At 31.7% G+C, this 15,097-nt stretch overlaps 2 protein-coding genes across 3 annotated transcripts; both read left to right on the top strand.

Moving 5' to 3' along the window:
• The first annotated feature begins 1,312 nt into the window (after positions 1-1,312).
• LOC130669689 (ATPase WRNIP1-like) lies at positions 1,313-4,342 on the top strand. The gene is made up of 5 exons (XM_057472709.1): positions 1,313-1,472; positions 1,555-1,894; positions 1,987-2,178; positions 2,732-3,764; positions 3,854-4,342. Exons 2-5 carry the CDS (start codon positions 1,601-1,603, stop codon positions 3,967-3,969), a joined length of 1,635 nt encoding a protein of 544 aa, XP_057328692.1. The 5' UTR covers positions 1,313-1,472; positions 1,555-1,600; the 3' UTR covers positions 3,970-4,342.
• A 940-nt stretch (positions 4,343-5,282) lies between these two features.
• Positions 5,283-13,712, top strand: LOC130669690 (LHFPL tetraspan subfamily member 2 protein). Of its 2 annotated transcripts, none has more exons than XM_057472711.1 (5): positions 5,283-5,514; positions 11,292-11,481; positions 11,563-11,835; positions 12,906-13,019; positions 13,111-13,171. In XM_057472711.1, the coding sequence occupies exons 2-5, from the start codon at positions 11,352-11,354 to the stop codon at positions 13,131-13,133; spliced, it is 540 nt and encodes a 179-aa protein (XP_057328694.1). In that variant the 5' UTR covers positions 5,283-5,514; positions 11,292-11,351; the 3' UTR covers positions 13,134-13,171. The 2 variants fall into 2 exon arrangements, with proteins under 2 accessions (XP_057328694.1, XP_057328693.1); XM_057472710.1 differs by having other exon boundaries at positions 5,289-5,514; positions 13,095-13,712.
• The last annotated feature ends 1,385 nt before the right edge of the window (positions 13,713-15,097 follow it).

Below are 15,097 nucleotides of genomic sequence, written 5' to 3'. Positions count from 1 at the left end.
ATGTAGTAGATATCAGACAAATTTAAAATTATAAATAAATAGAGTAAATAATTTAAAAAATAATGTTTATAAAAAATGCACTTATTAATTTCAAAATTTTTTAAATGCGCATTTTTTTTATACTGAAGTTAGCCGGCGTCTAATAATTTTTGGATTTCATTTTAGACGGTAAATTATTAAGAAAAAAATATTTGAAAAAATTGCAGCTGTAGTTTTTTAAATTCTCTACATGTGCATATTTTTAGTTTTATTTTTTTAAATAATTTATTTGCTGAAAAAAAAATCAAAAAATTTTTAATTGTCTGCTAACTTCAGGATCATTTTTTAAAAATTTAATTTTATTAATTATTTACTCTATTTATTTATAGTTTTAAATTTGTCTGATGTCTGGTACATTCGCACTCATGGGTTTTTATAGAATTTCTATAAAATGTTCAATAATTAATCTATTGAGCTAAAAATTGGCTGTCACGTAAAACTCAATCCTTTATGTCGATATCAGAGTTCCCGGAAAATTTAAATCCACGATGGAATCTTCTGAAAAAAAATATGAGTGTAAATGTAGCAGACATAAGACAATTCTTTAATTACATATAAAATAATTAAATTATAGAATTTGAAAAAATTGCATCTACTGATTTTTGAATTTTCTAATCCTGCATTTTTTTATTTTTATTTTACAAAAATTTTATTTTATTATTTCAAAGTTTTAAAAATTGTCAGATGTACACCAACTTTACTGTCTTAAAAAATTACGACCCTAAAGTTAGCAGACAGTAAAAAATTTTCGGATTTTTTTTTCAACAAATAAATTACAAAAAAAAAAAAAAAACAATAAAAATATACACACGTAGAAAATTTAATAAACTATAGGTGCAATGTTTCAAAATATTTTATTTTTATAGTTAATCGTTTTTAAAAAAATTCAAAAACTGTCAGGCGTCTGCTAACTTCGGTGTCATTAAAAAATTTGTCTTACAAATTTTTTCAGAAACTATACAAATTTCTGTAATAACAATTAATTAATAAATATAATGATTGTTCTTATTTTCTTCCACCACGTGTATTAATACTCCAACATGTCCTCAAGTTCAACATTTCATTCATTTAAAAAAAAATATCGGATGAATATTTACAGTTTGAATAAATTTTTTTGATTGGTCTTCCCGCGGTTTTTCTTTCGTGTGTTTACATTTGAATATACGACTTTACGTGTCCTGTGATTGGTACTGGTAAGTAAATTTATTATTGAAAGTCCAGCTTTATATATTTTATAACCTTGAGCGTAAGATTCAGGCTTGGCTTTGTTTTGATCGTAAACTCTTGGGTTTGCTTGTAATGATAAAAAGTCAACTCTTTTAATTAAATTTTGTTAATTTAATTTAAACCAACGTAATTACAACACTAGCCGATGCTCAGATTATTCTTAAAAATTTTTTTTAATCACACAAAAAACGAGTGACAGTTGACAGGTAAATAAACAATAGAAAATATCAATGGACATCAACAATTATATTTCATAACAATGATGATAATTATCGTATTGTATTGCAGAGTTATTGATGATTGTATCAGTAATTATTATTCATATTTATAAATAATGGAGAGTGAAGTCGAGTGTCCGATTTGTTCAAAAAAATTTCCGCAATCAATTATTGAAACTCATGCTTCCAAGTGTTTATTTTTAAATGAATCGACTTCAGAACCACAGGCGTTTCTTAAAAGACCGCGAATTGATAATCAATCCAAGGCCAAGAGCCCCAATGTTGTTAAAAAATTAAAAAAAAATGTAAATACTAATTTAAGTCAAACGCAAATTTTTTTGTCGTCATCGACTACTGAAAAACGTAGCGTTGAAAATGTTGTTGATGATCTTCCCATTCCTGAGACTGAGGTATTCATATTTTATTTATTGTAATAATATTGAATTTGACAATCAATTAAAATAGTAATTTATATTGATATTAATATTTATTTTTTATTTAGGAAATTAATGTTACCACAAAACCTGCGAAAAAGGAAAATAATGTACCTCTGGCTGAAAGAATGAGACCGACATCTCTGACAGATTATGTTGGACAATCTCACATTCTTGGAGGACAAAGTATGTTATTGCAATTATTAAATAAAGGAGAGATTCCTAATATTATTCTTTGGGGACCACCGGGATGTGGTAAAGTATGTCCGAATTATTTAATTGTCTTTAAAGGCAGTGTTAAAATTCTACTCACATCTCTACTCAAGGGAAGTAGCTACAACTCTACTCACAAGTTTACTCAGCCTTAACTCTATTCACAGTTTTTTTTTACTCAGGTTTAACTCTACGCAGTTATATCTTTACTCAGCTACAACTCTACTCTCAAAGAATTGCTGTTTCATCGATACGCTAAAATACGTGAGTAAAGTTGTGACTGAGTAGAGTTGTAGCTGAGTAAAAATATAGCAGAGTTGAGTTAAACCTGAGTAAAAAGAACTGTGAGTAGAGTTGAGGCTGAGTAAAGTTGTGAGTAAGTAGAGTTGTAGCTTAGTAAAAATATAACAGAGTTGAGTTAAACCTGAGTAAAAAAAACTGTGAGTAGAGTTAAGGCTAAGTAAAGTTATGAGTGAGTAGAGTTGTAGCGGCTTCCCTTGAGTAGAGATGTTGTGAGTATAATTGTAACACTGCCGTTTTTTAAACATAAACAAAAATTGACCTGTATATTACATTAAAATTAAATTTATTTGCTTACAGACTTCACTAGCAAATGTAATATCAAATATATGTAAAAAAGATCCTACTGGAAAAACACGTTATGTTAAACTATCAGCCGCAATGTGTGGAGTAGCTGAAGTTAAAGAAGCAACAACAATTGCCGGTAATGATTTAAAATTTGGCCGCCGTACTGTTATATTTATGGACGAAATCCATAGGTTTAATAAATTACAGCAGGATATATTTTTACCCCACGTTGAGTCTGGAAGAATAACATTAATTGGAGCGACAACTGAAAATCCGTCATTTAGTTTGAACTCAGCGTTGCTCAGCCGCTGCCGCGTAATTGTTCTAGAAAAATTAACAGTAAAAAATTTGTTAAATATTTTAAATCGCGCGGTAGAATCAATGAAAGGCGTAATATTCAAAGACGCTATTGACGTTAATAGTTTGCCGGAAGTACCGCGATTTTTGATAGACGAAAAGACGATTGAATTTTTGGCAGATACTTGTGACGGAGATGCGCGTATAGCTCTAGGCGGTTTGGAGTTGGCTATTCAATCGATAGTGCCCAGTGAAAAAGACTTTCTGGTAAAAGGTCCTGGTCTGATAACGCTCGAGGACATCCAGGAGAGTTTGAAAAAGACTCACATGTTGTATGACAAGAAAGGAGACCAGCACTATGACATGATTTCGGCATTACATAAATCTGTGCGTGCTAGCGATGAAAACGCTGCGTTATACTGGCTGACGAGGATGCTGTCTGGTGGAGAAGATCCTGTCTACATTGCTCGTAGATTAGTACGAATGTCTTCTGAGGACATTGGTCTCAAGGATCCTAAAGCTCTAGGTATTGCTGTACATACTATGCATGCTTGTAAAATGATGGGAATGCCTGAGTGCGATGTCTTACTCGCTCAATGCGCTATATATTTAGCAAGAGCTCCTAAATCACGATTAATGGAGGATGCTCTTAGAGCAGCGCAGCGAGTTGTTGCTGATCATAAAGGTCCGCAGCCTAGTGTACCTTTACATCTAAGAAATGCTCCAACAAAACTTATGGGAGAGCTTGGTAATTTTTTTTACATTTAAAAATTTTATTAATTAATTAATTTGTTAGTTAGTCAGTCCGCTGCTTAATTAAACAAATTTATTTTATAGGATATGGAAAAGGTTACAATATGAAACATCATGAAGATTCCGGCTTGAGTTATTTACCACAAGGTTTAGAGGATGTTGATTTTTTTAATGGCGAAGATCCAATGGAGGCTGAGTAATTATTGTTAATAATAAATATACATTTTAAATACTGTAAGAAAAATAATGTTATTTTTTTGACGGGAATGCAGGACGGAAAGTACAAATAAAGTATTATTGTTAATTTAAATGTTACTTCAGTTATTTTACTTGTGGTATTTTTAGATAAATTTTTTAAACGTTTTATTATTTTTTACGTCTTATACTTTTGAGCTCCGGAACATTCAATTTAGTTATTATATCACGGTAGCGAGTGAATGTTCTTTGAACACAGCTGCAAAAATTAGTCATCAATGTGATTTCATTACATATAAATTATATTTATATCACTATAATCAACAAATATCTAACCATAACTTTCTCTTGGTTCGTTAATTATTTTCACGATAATTTTTAAAAATACGTTTATAATTTTTTTATTTGCAGATTAATTACAAATGATTTATAATTTAAAAAAAAAAAAACCAGTAATCAAAATGTGTTTCTACCATAATGTGATCTTTTATTTATCTCTAAATATATTTTACCGTCCAAGTATTAAAGAATTTTTTTATTATAGATCATAATGCACCGCGCACAATTTATATATGTATATATACAAACATATATAAGCAAGGGAATTTTATAGCCTGTTGAAATAGACCACTTAAATTTACGGCGGGACGAGACATTAAAAGAAATATTTTTTAAATATTAGTTTAACTTTTGAATTTAAACTTCGATAAATTTTTTAACCAATAGCATAACAGTCTTACCCACAGTTCATAGTTTAAAAGATAAATTAAAACTATATAAAATATTTTCTCCACTTAATCTAACGCTTAAAAATTATCGTAACTATTCTAGATAAATTAGATCCTGAAGTTAGACAAAAATTTTCGGATTTTTTTTTTGTAACATTAATTACAAAAAAAAAAAAAATGCACAGGTAGAAAATTAAAAAAACTAAAGGTGCAATTTTTGAAAATATATTTTTGTGTAATTCATCGTTTTGAAAAAGAAGTCAAAAACTTATCAGACGTTCGGTAACTTCAGTATCATTAGAAATCACGTCAACGTAAAAGATATATGAGATAGAACACAATGGCATCCTTTGATACTTCAAACCCAGCATGTAAACGACCTGATGTATTTTATGGTGTAATAAAAAAAAGCTCGCATTATTCCTCTTTACTCTCAATTACAGGGAATATTTTCCCAAGTCAGGATTAAGTTTACTTGTACTTTTATTTACTTCCACTCGCCATTATATATAATATAATAATAACCACCACTATTAAAGTCTCATTTTCTCAGCACATTCATCCATTCGTAGGATCGGTGGCCCTCATATATCTCCTTGTATTGCTCTGTACTCACACTTACGCTTCTGTTCTTTTCCCTTCGCTTCCTCGTTTATTCTATTCAGTATTCAGTTTCGCTCGGCACTCTGTCCGCGCTGGTTCTCCACGCACCGGCTTACTACTTTTGCTCAAAAATATTAACTACAAGTGTCTTCTCCATAAACAATCAGCCGAAAATTCCCGCGCTACCAGACATACAAAGAAGAAAAAACAATCAAGACCGTAAGTTAAAATTTTTTACAATTAATTTTAAGTATAACAAGTACTCCAAATTCTAGTCCGTAAATTTGTTTTTTTTTTTTAAACTTTATCTAGCATGTGGGTGTTTAAAGACATTAGTCATCGATTGCGTCCTCAAAAAGTGTTTATAAAAATACGGGTCTGACCAGAAGCAAGAATAAGCGATGAACGTCGTACGATTTAAAGTTTAACTCCGCGTTTTATATGAATAATTCATTAAAGAGGGCGGCTGAATTCCCTCAAGCTGTCTTCTTACTTTCCGTACCTCTCTTCACCTCAGTGTCTCTTGTCTCTTTATTTCTTCAAATGATTTCTCGAATAAATAATATACATTTTTAAATATTATATCTTCAGCCGCATAACTAAACGTACACAAGACCTACAAGACAATAAAAACGTATGTCAAAATATATAAAAAATATTACCATAATGTTATGACTAATAAGACTATTTACTTGCATTATAGTCGATTGAGCTGGTAAGCCGTGACTTGAACGACAAATGTTCTTATATAAACATCTATCGCAATACAAAGCTTAAATAAATAATCAATAAAAGGACCCCAACTGAACTGTCATTAATTCTGGAGCTGATCCTTGGACGAAAATTTCAAGTCTGTCGTAATTTATGTCTTTGTTAATTTTCTTCATTAAGTAGATTTAATTTTTTTTATCTTTCATGTTCTTTTGTCCATCAGAGTTCGTGTCATCGCTCTTTATCCTCTCTACTTACTCCTTATTTCTTCATACGGACATCGTCTTCTCCGACTTAAGTATTACCATCATCAGCCTACGCATTTATCTTAACAGTATGTTGTATAGTACACAGAGTAACTAACACTTGTTCATATGAATTTAACATTTATGTTGTACCCGTACCCGTACTATTATAATGTATAGGATATAGATATATGGGATTATAGGGTTGAGTTGTGTTGAGCTATATGGCTATGAGGATAAGAATGAGGAATCCCGCCAAGATAAATGCGTATTATGGTGTTAATGTATGGGTATATATGTATATATGGATATATATATGTTGTAAATATGTATATGGATATATGAACACCAACGCAAAGGTTGTACATAAACAGGCTATTAGATTCTTCTACCGACATCTTAACACGCGACGCATTCTAATTGCACGAGAAGAAAAGTTAAGACAGAGCAGAGACTAAATTTTTTTTGCCGTTAAATGATGCGTGTGCACGCACCAGTCACGCTTCGAGACTTCCTCTTGGATGATGATGACTTTTTTTTTTCACGAGCCAAAGGATAGGCCGGACGTTTATTTTTACGCTCAATATTTTTTATTGATAGAAAATATTTATTTAGTACTAGATCTACTCTGTACAAAATCGGGAGCGATTATGGATTTTATTTAAATTTGAATTTACTCCATCACTAGGAGTTCTGAAGTCAAAAAAAATTATTCCGCGTATGGAGTAAATAGGGAGTTTCTTTTTCCCGCGATTTAGATTTTATTTAAATCCGCACTCTCCTTGGAGTGAATTTTACTCCAAGGAGATTAAATAAATACAGTCACCCGGTCTGCATTTACTCCAGATTTAATCTGCGTTTACTCTAAAAATTTTTTACAGTATAAAATTTAATTATTTCTTAGGTCTAGTACTAGGACTAGACATCTACTGATCAGATTTTATCTGATAAATAAAAAATTAAACTATAATTGTTTAAAAAATTTAAAACGTGAAAATAAAATCCTCAAAATGAATATTTATGATTATGATGTATCGGTCTTGGATGATACAGCAGTTAGTTAAAGTGTCCGGAGTCTACTCTGTTAGATTAGGGCTTTGAAATGAAAATAAATAAATGATAGAAGAAGAAGAAGGAAGGAAGAAATGAGATAAAAAATAAAATATTTACGTCGGTATTAAATTTACAATTAAAAATATTTATAATATAATGAAATATAAATATGAGATGTTAAATGCGTGAGTTTATCATTTGGTATACCGGCAGTACCAGACGTCGTGTCGGGACTTCCGGCTGGGCAGTGTGATGTTGCTATTATAATATATTACTCGAAAAAAATACGAGAAAGAATAAACAAGAACGCCAACGCTCATCGCTAATAATAGACCAGCTGACAATGAGTCCGCTGTAACGAGAAAAATTACTCAAAAAAATATATATAACAATAATAGTAATAGTAATAAAATTATAATAGAGTAATAGAGTAACAGTACTGTATTGTATTGGAATAGAGATCGGGTTATTCGAGAAGAAATAAAAAAAATGAATGAGTAAATGATGTAAGATTATTTATGAAAGGAAACGTGATATTACGTATGATTAAAAATTTTTTGATAACAATGACAATTGATGTGAGATGAGTTTAAAAATTATACCTATCAAGTTATCATCGTTTATCTTCATTATTTGTACCGTTAGTTTACCATCCAGTTAAACATTTTCTCGCTTCTCGTATTCCCTAATTATCGCAACGATCAACGTCTCCGATGGGATGAACTGGTACCGGGTTACTTTTCCTCTCAGGGAACTTTAGCTCCAATACTCCAAGGCTGCTGAGCACATGACTACTCAGTATATCTATATGTGATACAGAATAACATAATGTTAGTTCTCTTATTATTATTTAGCTCCAACAGGAGTAGAGTTTAAATAAACAAATAAAAAAACAAAACTCAAGTCAAAGAACAACGATCGCCTAGAGGCAGCAACTTGAGCGTGGATTGAAAATTGCGTTAACTCGCTGTCTCTTTTTATTCATGGGAAAAGTATTTAAGTACTGGGTACTGGGTACCAGGTTACCAAGTCCGAGACTTGCTATCGCTTGTCGATACAACAAATAAGTCGAAAAATAAAATCAAAAGTAACGAGATTGTGTATCCTTAGCTCTACTCTGCTGAGAAAAATATACTTCTTGCATTATATATTAGTTTACTTACGTACATTACCATTACACTCGGGGCTGAGCCAAGTTAAAACCCTGATATATGTCGGGGATTGCAGTCGTTCAAGTCGACAAGCAGATGCAACTACTGGGAATTGTGTTTAATATATACATATATATATATATATATATATTTATATATATACATATATATATATATATATACATATATATATATATATATAACTTTCTAGAAGTTAGTAGTCATTTTGAGATGGATGATTCGTTCAAGTATAATTTTAATTATTTTTATTGGAGTAATAAAATTTGAATTTTAATTAGCAGTGACTTGGTTTTAATTATTTACGTGGACTTTTTGTTCATAAGGAATTTAGATTTAATTAACATTTTTCTATTAGTGTTTTTTAAAATTTAAATATAGATGCAAATTGTTTGGGTCATTAATTCGGTCTATGGGTTTGGCTGGCGACTGGCTCGTAACCACGGAGTCCCAATAAATCATTGCTGATAAAATCACCGGTAACTTTTATTTATCATGACTATTATATGAGTATGGGAATATAAATATGAGCAGAGCATAGAGCATAGAGCGTAGAGCATATTATAGTATAAATTCGAGCGAAGAAATGGCTATGTAACATAAAGGCACGTGTGACTAAAGAGTTACGGTTAAAGTGTGGACTGTGTTCTCTGAGAAAACTCCTAAGAAGATGGAAAAGTATGAGTATATAAATATATAAATAACAAGTGGTGGTGGTTTTGATGTTGGTGGATGCCGGAATGAAAGAGAAAATTGCGAGGGAGATAAATTTATATGAGTATAAAGAAGTTAAGATAAAGAAGAGGTGAGAGACGAGAGCACCTGCTGGCCAGCTGGCATCCAGATGCCTCGATTATGCAACAAATTCACATTTCTCTTTGTTTTTACTTTTTATTTCCATCATTAGAAAAAAATATTTTAACTACATATGGAGGAGTAAAAAATTTTCGGTTATTTTTTTAAGATTTATTGATGATAACATCCATTTATTTAATATGCTGACCTAAATTAAGTCTAAATTTATATCACAGCAAATCGGTATTTAAGAAGATCGAAATGTCGGGTCGGGTTTAGACCGGGAATAAAAAAATTTTTTGAATTATAAATATACTTGGGATTTTTTAGTGTCCCTAAATTTAAGGCTTGACATTTCACCTCTTATATTACGTCAGTTTTGAAAGCAAAACCCAATGAAATATATGTATTTATATATGATACCAAAAGTAAGAGTGAAAGAGAGGGGATGTGGTGATGACTAATAGCTTATGCATCTCCCTACACTTTCAGACTCTGAGTGATCAGAGATGAGCGAATCGATGTTTCACTTCTGGGTGGGCAGTCTCCAGTATCCAGTACTACTTTATCCGTGTTCTCAATGCATTCTCTGGTTCTCATCTCTCTTGTACATATATTTATATTTATATTTATATTTATGTATATACATATATTTGCAACGTATGTGGCCTTAGGCAAAGGAACAGACGAATTGATAAGACCGCCTCCTCATCACCGAATGAGAAATTACGCAGGCCTTAATATAATAGAGAGAGGTCAAAAAATGAGCAAGAGAAATGAAAATTTATTTTTGCTCTCGATACGATAATATCCAAGAGACTAACCACTAACTAAAAACTACAAACAGAGATTAACTAAAGCTGATCTCTCGAGTAAACACGATACGAGTGGGTTCGATCCCCAAGCAATCGGTAGATCTCTCCCGCGCGGTCCAGTCCCCAGAGTTTGCGGGGTGGAGCAAAAAAAATATTAACTTAAAATAAAAGGAAGAGAAGTAAAAAAAATAAGAGCCGGGAATATTTGAGATTCCGGAGTTGACCAACCGTAAGTGAGGAGAGAAGAATAGAATCCAAGTCTCACGGACACAATTCGTTACATGTTAGCGCGGGATCAAAAGCAGCATCTTAACATTGGATTCGAGCGCTTAAGATGTACGGGAAGGAAGCGCGAAGCATGTGAGGGTGATTAAGCTGACGAGATCGCCGTCTCATGTCTTGTGTTTGATCGTATAGAATTAAAGATCAGAGTATCCTTCCTTGGTCTTAACACTAGGCCCTGGTTACGAGCCCCGTGTACGTCTAAGTGAGACACGATCCTTCCTTTTATTCCCAGGACTTCCTGGAATTCTGCGGGAGAACAAAGAAACGGAGCTCTTGTACAGACTTCAACACTTGTGTATCCTCTATCATGTGGATCCTTTTATTTAGGATAATACTCTTACCTTTCTCTGTTACTTTTTACTCCCTATTCTTTATCCTGTCGCTTAAATTCTTCGCTGCATATAGACACACTCTGCTTCAAGTGTTGCGGATATAATCATCGGAGATCCTATTAAAGAATACCAGCGACGTGACATTTGTATTGAATTCCAGCAAAAACCCCAGCCGTATAATTAGTCTAGATTTTTAATTTATTTTATTTAAAAAAAAAAAAAATAATAAATCTTAAGGGCGAACGAGTGTCAAACTGGACAGAATTCTTATTTAATATTAAATTAGATTTAGATCCTCTGTGACTTGAAACTGGAGACGAATTGATACACATTGTAACGCGATATTTTTTTATTTTTTATGCACTCCAATTTAAACGAGATATTTTTAACTTAACTTGGCAATGTTGAGAGCAAATCTTCAGTCGGGCATTGGGCTGAAGATTTTAGGAAACGAGCTAACAAAAAAATTCACAAGGCGGCTATTGAAATAAAATGAACATTAATGAGACGAACAAGAGTTTCTCGTAAATTTAAATGAATCGCTTAATTTGAGTAATTAAATAATTTAAATTTTAAATGCTTTTTTTTCAGTTCGTGGGAATGAAAGGAAGAGGCTGAGAATGAGATAGTGAGGAGAATAAAATAGGGACAATGTGCTATGTGATTGTTACCGGCCGCAGTCTTCTGTGGTCTTTGCTGTCTCTTGTTGCTTTGATGGCCGTATTTTCGGCTCTCATTACTCCCAAGTGGATTGTTGGACCTCCGAAGACTAAAGATACTCGTAAGTTGTGTCTAAAAAATATATAAATTTAAATTAATTAATTAATTAATTAATTAATTATATTTACAATTATTATCGCAGAAAATGGCACTGAACTGTACACACCGACAGCGGGGATTTTCAACCGGTGTACGATGCTCTTTGGTAGAGTCCACTGTGCTAATTTCAACATCGATGGTCTTGCAACAGATTCAAATGTCTTTCCAGGCTGCTGGAAAGCTTCACTATTTTTCCTTGCTCTAGGACTATCAGTAATGGCACTTACAGTATTTGCGGCTGTGATAGGGTGCTGTGTCCAGAGTATTGGTCGCAAAAGTATTTTTAATCTCGCTGGAGTAGCACAAGCTATTGCTGGTAATTTAATGAAAATTATTTATTGTTATTGGTGGCGATTAAAATGGAATTTAAAAATTCTCTGACCGCAGTCAAAATTTCCTAGCAATTTTTCAAGTCCCGTACCCGTGCAAAAAAAAATTCTTTCTAAAAAGATTCCAAAAAAGTTCCGTATGTGGAACTTCTAAACATGAGACGGATTAGAACTTCGAATGGAACTTTTTTGGACCCTGATTAAACAACTGAATTTGGCCGAATTAAAAATTTTAATTCTGTTATATTCTGTCGAATTCTGCAAAACAGAATTCAACTGAATTGAAAATTTGAATTTGAATTAAACAGAATAAAACCGATTTAAAAATTTCAAATTCGTTTTAATTCAGTTTAATTCGGATTCAGAACCAGAAATTGGAGAATTATTTTCTAATTAATCAGAATTAAACCGAATAGAATTATTTAAATTCGTTTTAATTTGGACAAATTCTGGTTTTCCTGCTGAATTAGACAGAATTCATTTTTAAGTTAGGTACTGAATTAACAGAATTTATCTGAATTAAATAGAATTAAAAATTTAATTCTGTTTAATTCGATCGAATTCAGTTGTTTAATCAGGGGAAGGTTAGTAATTTTGACGGTAAAAAAAAAGTTTTTATGAGCAAATTTAGAGTCAAAAAAGGACGTTTTTGGAATTTTATATGGAAATTCCCAAAAAGTTCCAGAATCACCACTTATTACTTTTTTATGGACTAAAAAAGGCGTTCCAAAAACTTTCCAAAATCACTCCTTTTGCATCTTTTGTGGAATAAAGACGTTTTTTCTTGACTCTAAATTCGCTCATAAAAATTTTTTTTTTACGATCAAAATTACTAACGTTCCAAAAAAGTTCCATTCAAAATTCTAATCTGTCTCATGTTTAGAAGTTCCACATGCGGGATTTTTTTGGAATCATTTTGGAACGAACTTTTTTTTACACGGGTAATTATGAAAAAAAATAATAATTTTTCCGACTGAAACTAAAATGTCCAAATTAATTGCCGCCTTATAATTTTCTGACGTAAATAATTTTACTAAATAATTAAAATTAAAAATAGGAATTTTCTACTTGATGGGTATGATTTTGTACCCCGCTGGCTGGGGTGCAGAGAGAGTTAGACGTATTTGTGGTCATGATGCTTCACCTTTTTATCTGTGTGATTGTAGCTTAGGTAATTAATTATAATTATAATCTTGAATGATTTTCTTTATTTATATATTTAATTATAAAATTTAATTGTCTAAAGGTTGGGCATTTTATAGCGCAGCAATCGGAGTCGCTTTGACATTTGTTTGTGCAGTACTAAGTGCGCAAGCTGAAAAATCAACAGCCAGTGACAAGGTCCAGGATAAGATGAATGAAGGCAAGACATTAATTTGTCTCGCGTAAATATCCATTTGTAGATCAAATAAACTAGATGATAAATGGTCAAGATAAAAATAAGTGCCCGAAAAAAAAATAAATACCATTGTGATGATGTCAAGAGAGTAAATATCTGTAATACACAATAGATTGCATCATTATCATTATTATTATGATTATAATGACAAAGAGAATCCAGGAGCTGTAATTCCATTGTGTCGCTGAATATCAATGAGAAGCTTGTCGCTGCCTAATAGCCTTTTTTTAAAAAAAGGTAGACTGTAATCGTTGCATTTTATTATTCATGTTGATGTTACGCCGGATTTAAAAGACTTACCAGCTGTTCATCAATTGAAATATTTGACTTAATCAAGATACAAACATTGATCTTATTTCTCTGAATTACTTAATTCTGTTACTTAACAATATTAATTATATTTTGTATTTATTAATTGTAAGAAATCTTAAAGTTACTGGAACAAAAAAATTTATAATAATTTATATAAGATTTTAATAAATATATTCATATATATGTTGTGTAAATATATATTTTAGTTGTCATTTTTACCTGGGGTATAGTCAGAGATCAAAGCTCAGATCTTCTAGGAAAATTTTCCTAGATCAGCCTTAGAACTCTTTCAGTGTAAAATAATAGAAAATACTGAAGGAAAAAAATTTTTAGACCTAGGACAATCCTAGACCCATGTGTCTGGGTTCTGTCTGGGCATCTGCTCTGTCTGTCCGGATATTTTTTTTTTCTCATTCTACCTTCTGATTATCATCTTACATCATTTTTGAGGCTCTCTCAATGTAAAATAATAGAAAATACTGGAGGAAAAAAATGATTTGGGTCCTAGACTCTCGACAGAACCATGTCGATGTCAACTGTCTGTCCATTTAATAATTTTTTAAAAATTTATCTTCTGATTGTCATCCGACATCATTTTTGAGACTCTTTCGATGTAAAATTTTTCAACACGTGGTACCTTATCGATGTCACGAGCCCAAGTGTGCTACCCAAGTAGCACAGAAACACTGAGGTGTCATATAATAAGGATGTTTTTTAAAAGACCAAGACAAATTTAATTTTCTCGAGCCAAGTTTTTTAAAATAAATAAGACGTACAGACGTTGGCCCTAGGAGTCATACCAAATTTGTGTCCTTATTCCCGTCTTAAAAAAGTAATTTCAATTAAAAAAATCCTTAAGATGACATATTTGTAATTAACTTTTTGGTGTCACGTGTCGAGTCTTCTAAGCAGATCTTGAGGTGACAAATTTTCAATCATTTTGTGTTACTTGAATAATGAAGCGCGCGAAAAATTTAAATAAATAAATTTTTTTATTTATTTTAAAGTCGCGTAAACAACAAAGGTCATGAGCGACTGCAGTCGTATATGTATGGTACAGTTTACATAAGGAGAATTAGATTTTATGGAGCAAGTTTAAGTTTCTTAGCAGGTTTAGAACTGTAATTAAATTGTTTTTATCATTTAAAAATTCTGTTGTTTTCGTTGGTAGCTTGATGGTTCTGTCTGTGGTGCCTGGACATTCTACTAGAAGATGTTGGATTGTTAGAGTTGATTTACATTTTGGGCATTTACTGGTGGGTGCTCGTGTCATGAGATGATTGTGTGTCATATTAGTGTGACCAATTTTTAATCGTGTAAAAATTACTTGATTCGTACGGTTGTTAGATGATGGAGGTTCTTCCCATACATTATTTCTTACACGATGTAGTATAGATTTGGAGTTCCTCCACATAATGTTCCATTTAGCCCATATGAAGTTTCTAAGTGTTTTTAAATGCGTCAGTTGTGGCTAAAATAAATTAATAATAATAAAAGACGTGAAAAAAAATTCGAAGATTCGCGTTTATTTTTTTCAG

Source organism: Microplitis mediator, chromosome 6, assembly GCF_029852145.1.
Source record: "Microplitis mediator isolate UGA2020A chromosome 6, iyMicMedi2.1, whole genome shotgun sequence".
Lineage (NCBI taxonomy): Eukaryota > Metazoa > Arthropoda > Insecta > Hymenoptera > Braconidae > Microplitis > Microplitis mediator.
This window is presented reverse-complemented; position numbering and strand designations above follow the sequence as displayed.

Bases quoted from the DNA above. Each gene is read 5' to 3' on its own strand.
- LOC130669689 (XM_057472709.1), top strand. From the start codon at position 1,601: ATGGAGAGTGAAGTCGAGTGTCCGATTTGTTCAAAAAAATTTCCGCAA. The intron at 2,179-2,731 runs GTATGTCCGAAT...ATTTGCTTACAG, and splicing joins GACCACCGGGATGTGGTAAA to ACTTCACTAGCAAATGTAAT. The intron at 3,765-3,853 runs GTAATTTTTTTT...TTTATTTTATAG, and splicing joins AAAACTTATGGGAGAGCTTG to GATATGGAAAAGGTTACAAT.
- LOC130669690 (XM_057472710.1), top strand. From the start codon at position 11,352: ATGTGCTATGTGATTGTTACCGGCCGCAGTCTTCTGTGGTCTTTGCTG. The intron at 11,836-12,905 runs GTAATTTAATGA...AATTAAAAATAG, and splicing joins AGTAGCACAAGCTATTGCTG to GAATTTTCTACTTGATGGGT. The intron at 13,020-13,094 runs GTAATTAATTAT...AATTGTCTAAAG, and splicing joins TCTGTGTGATTGTAGCTTAG to GTTGGGCATTTTATAGCGCA.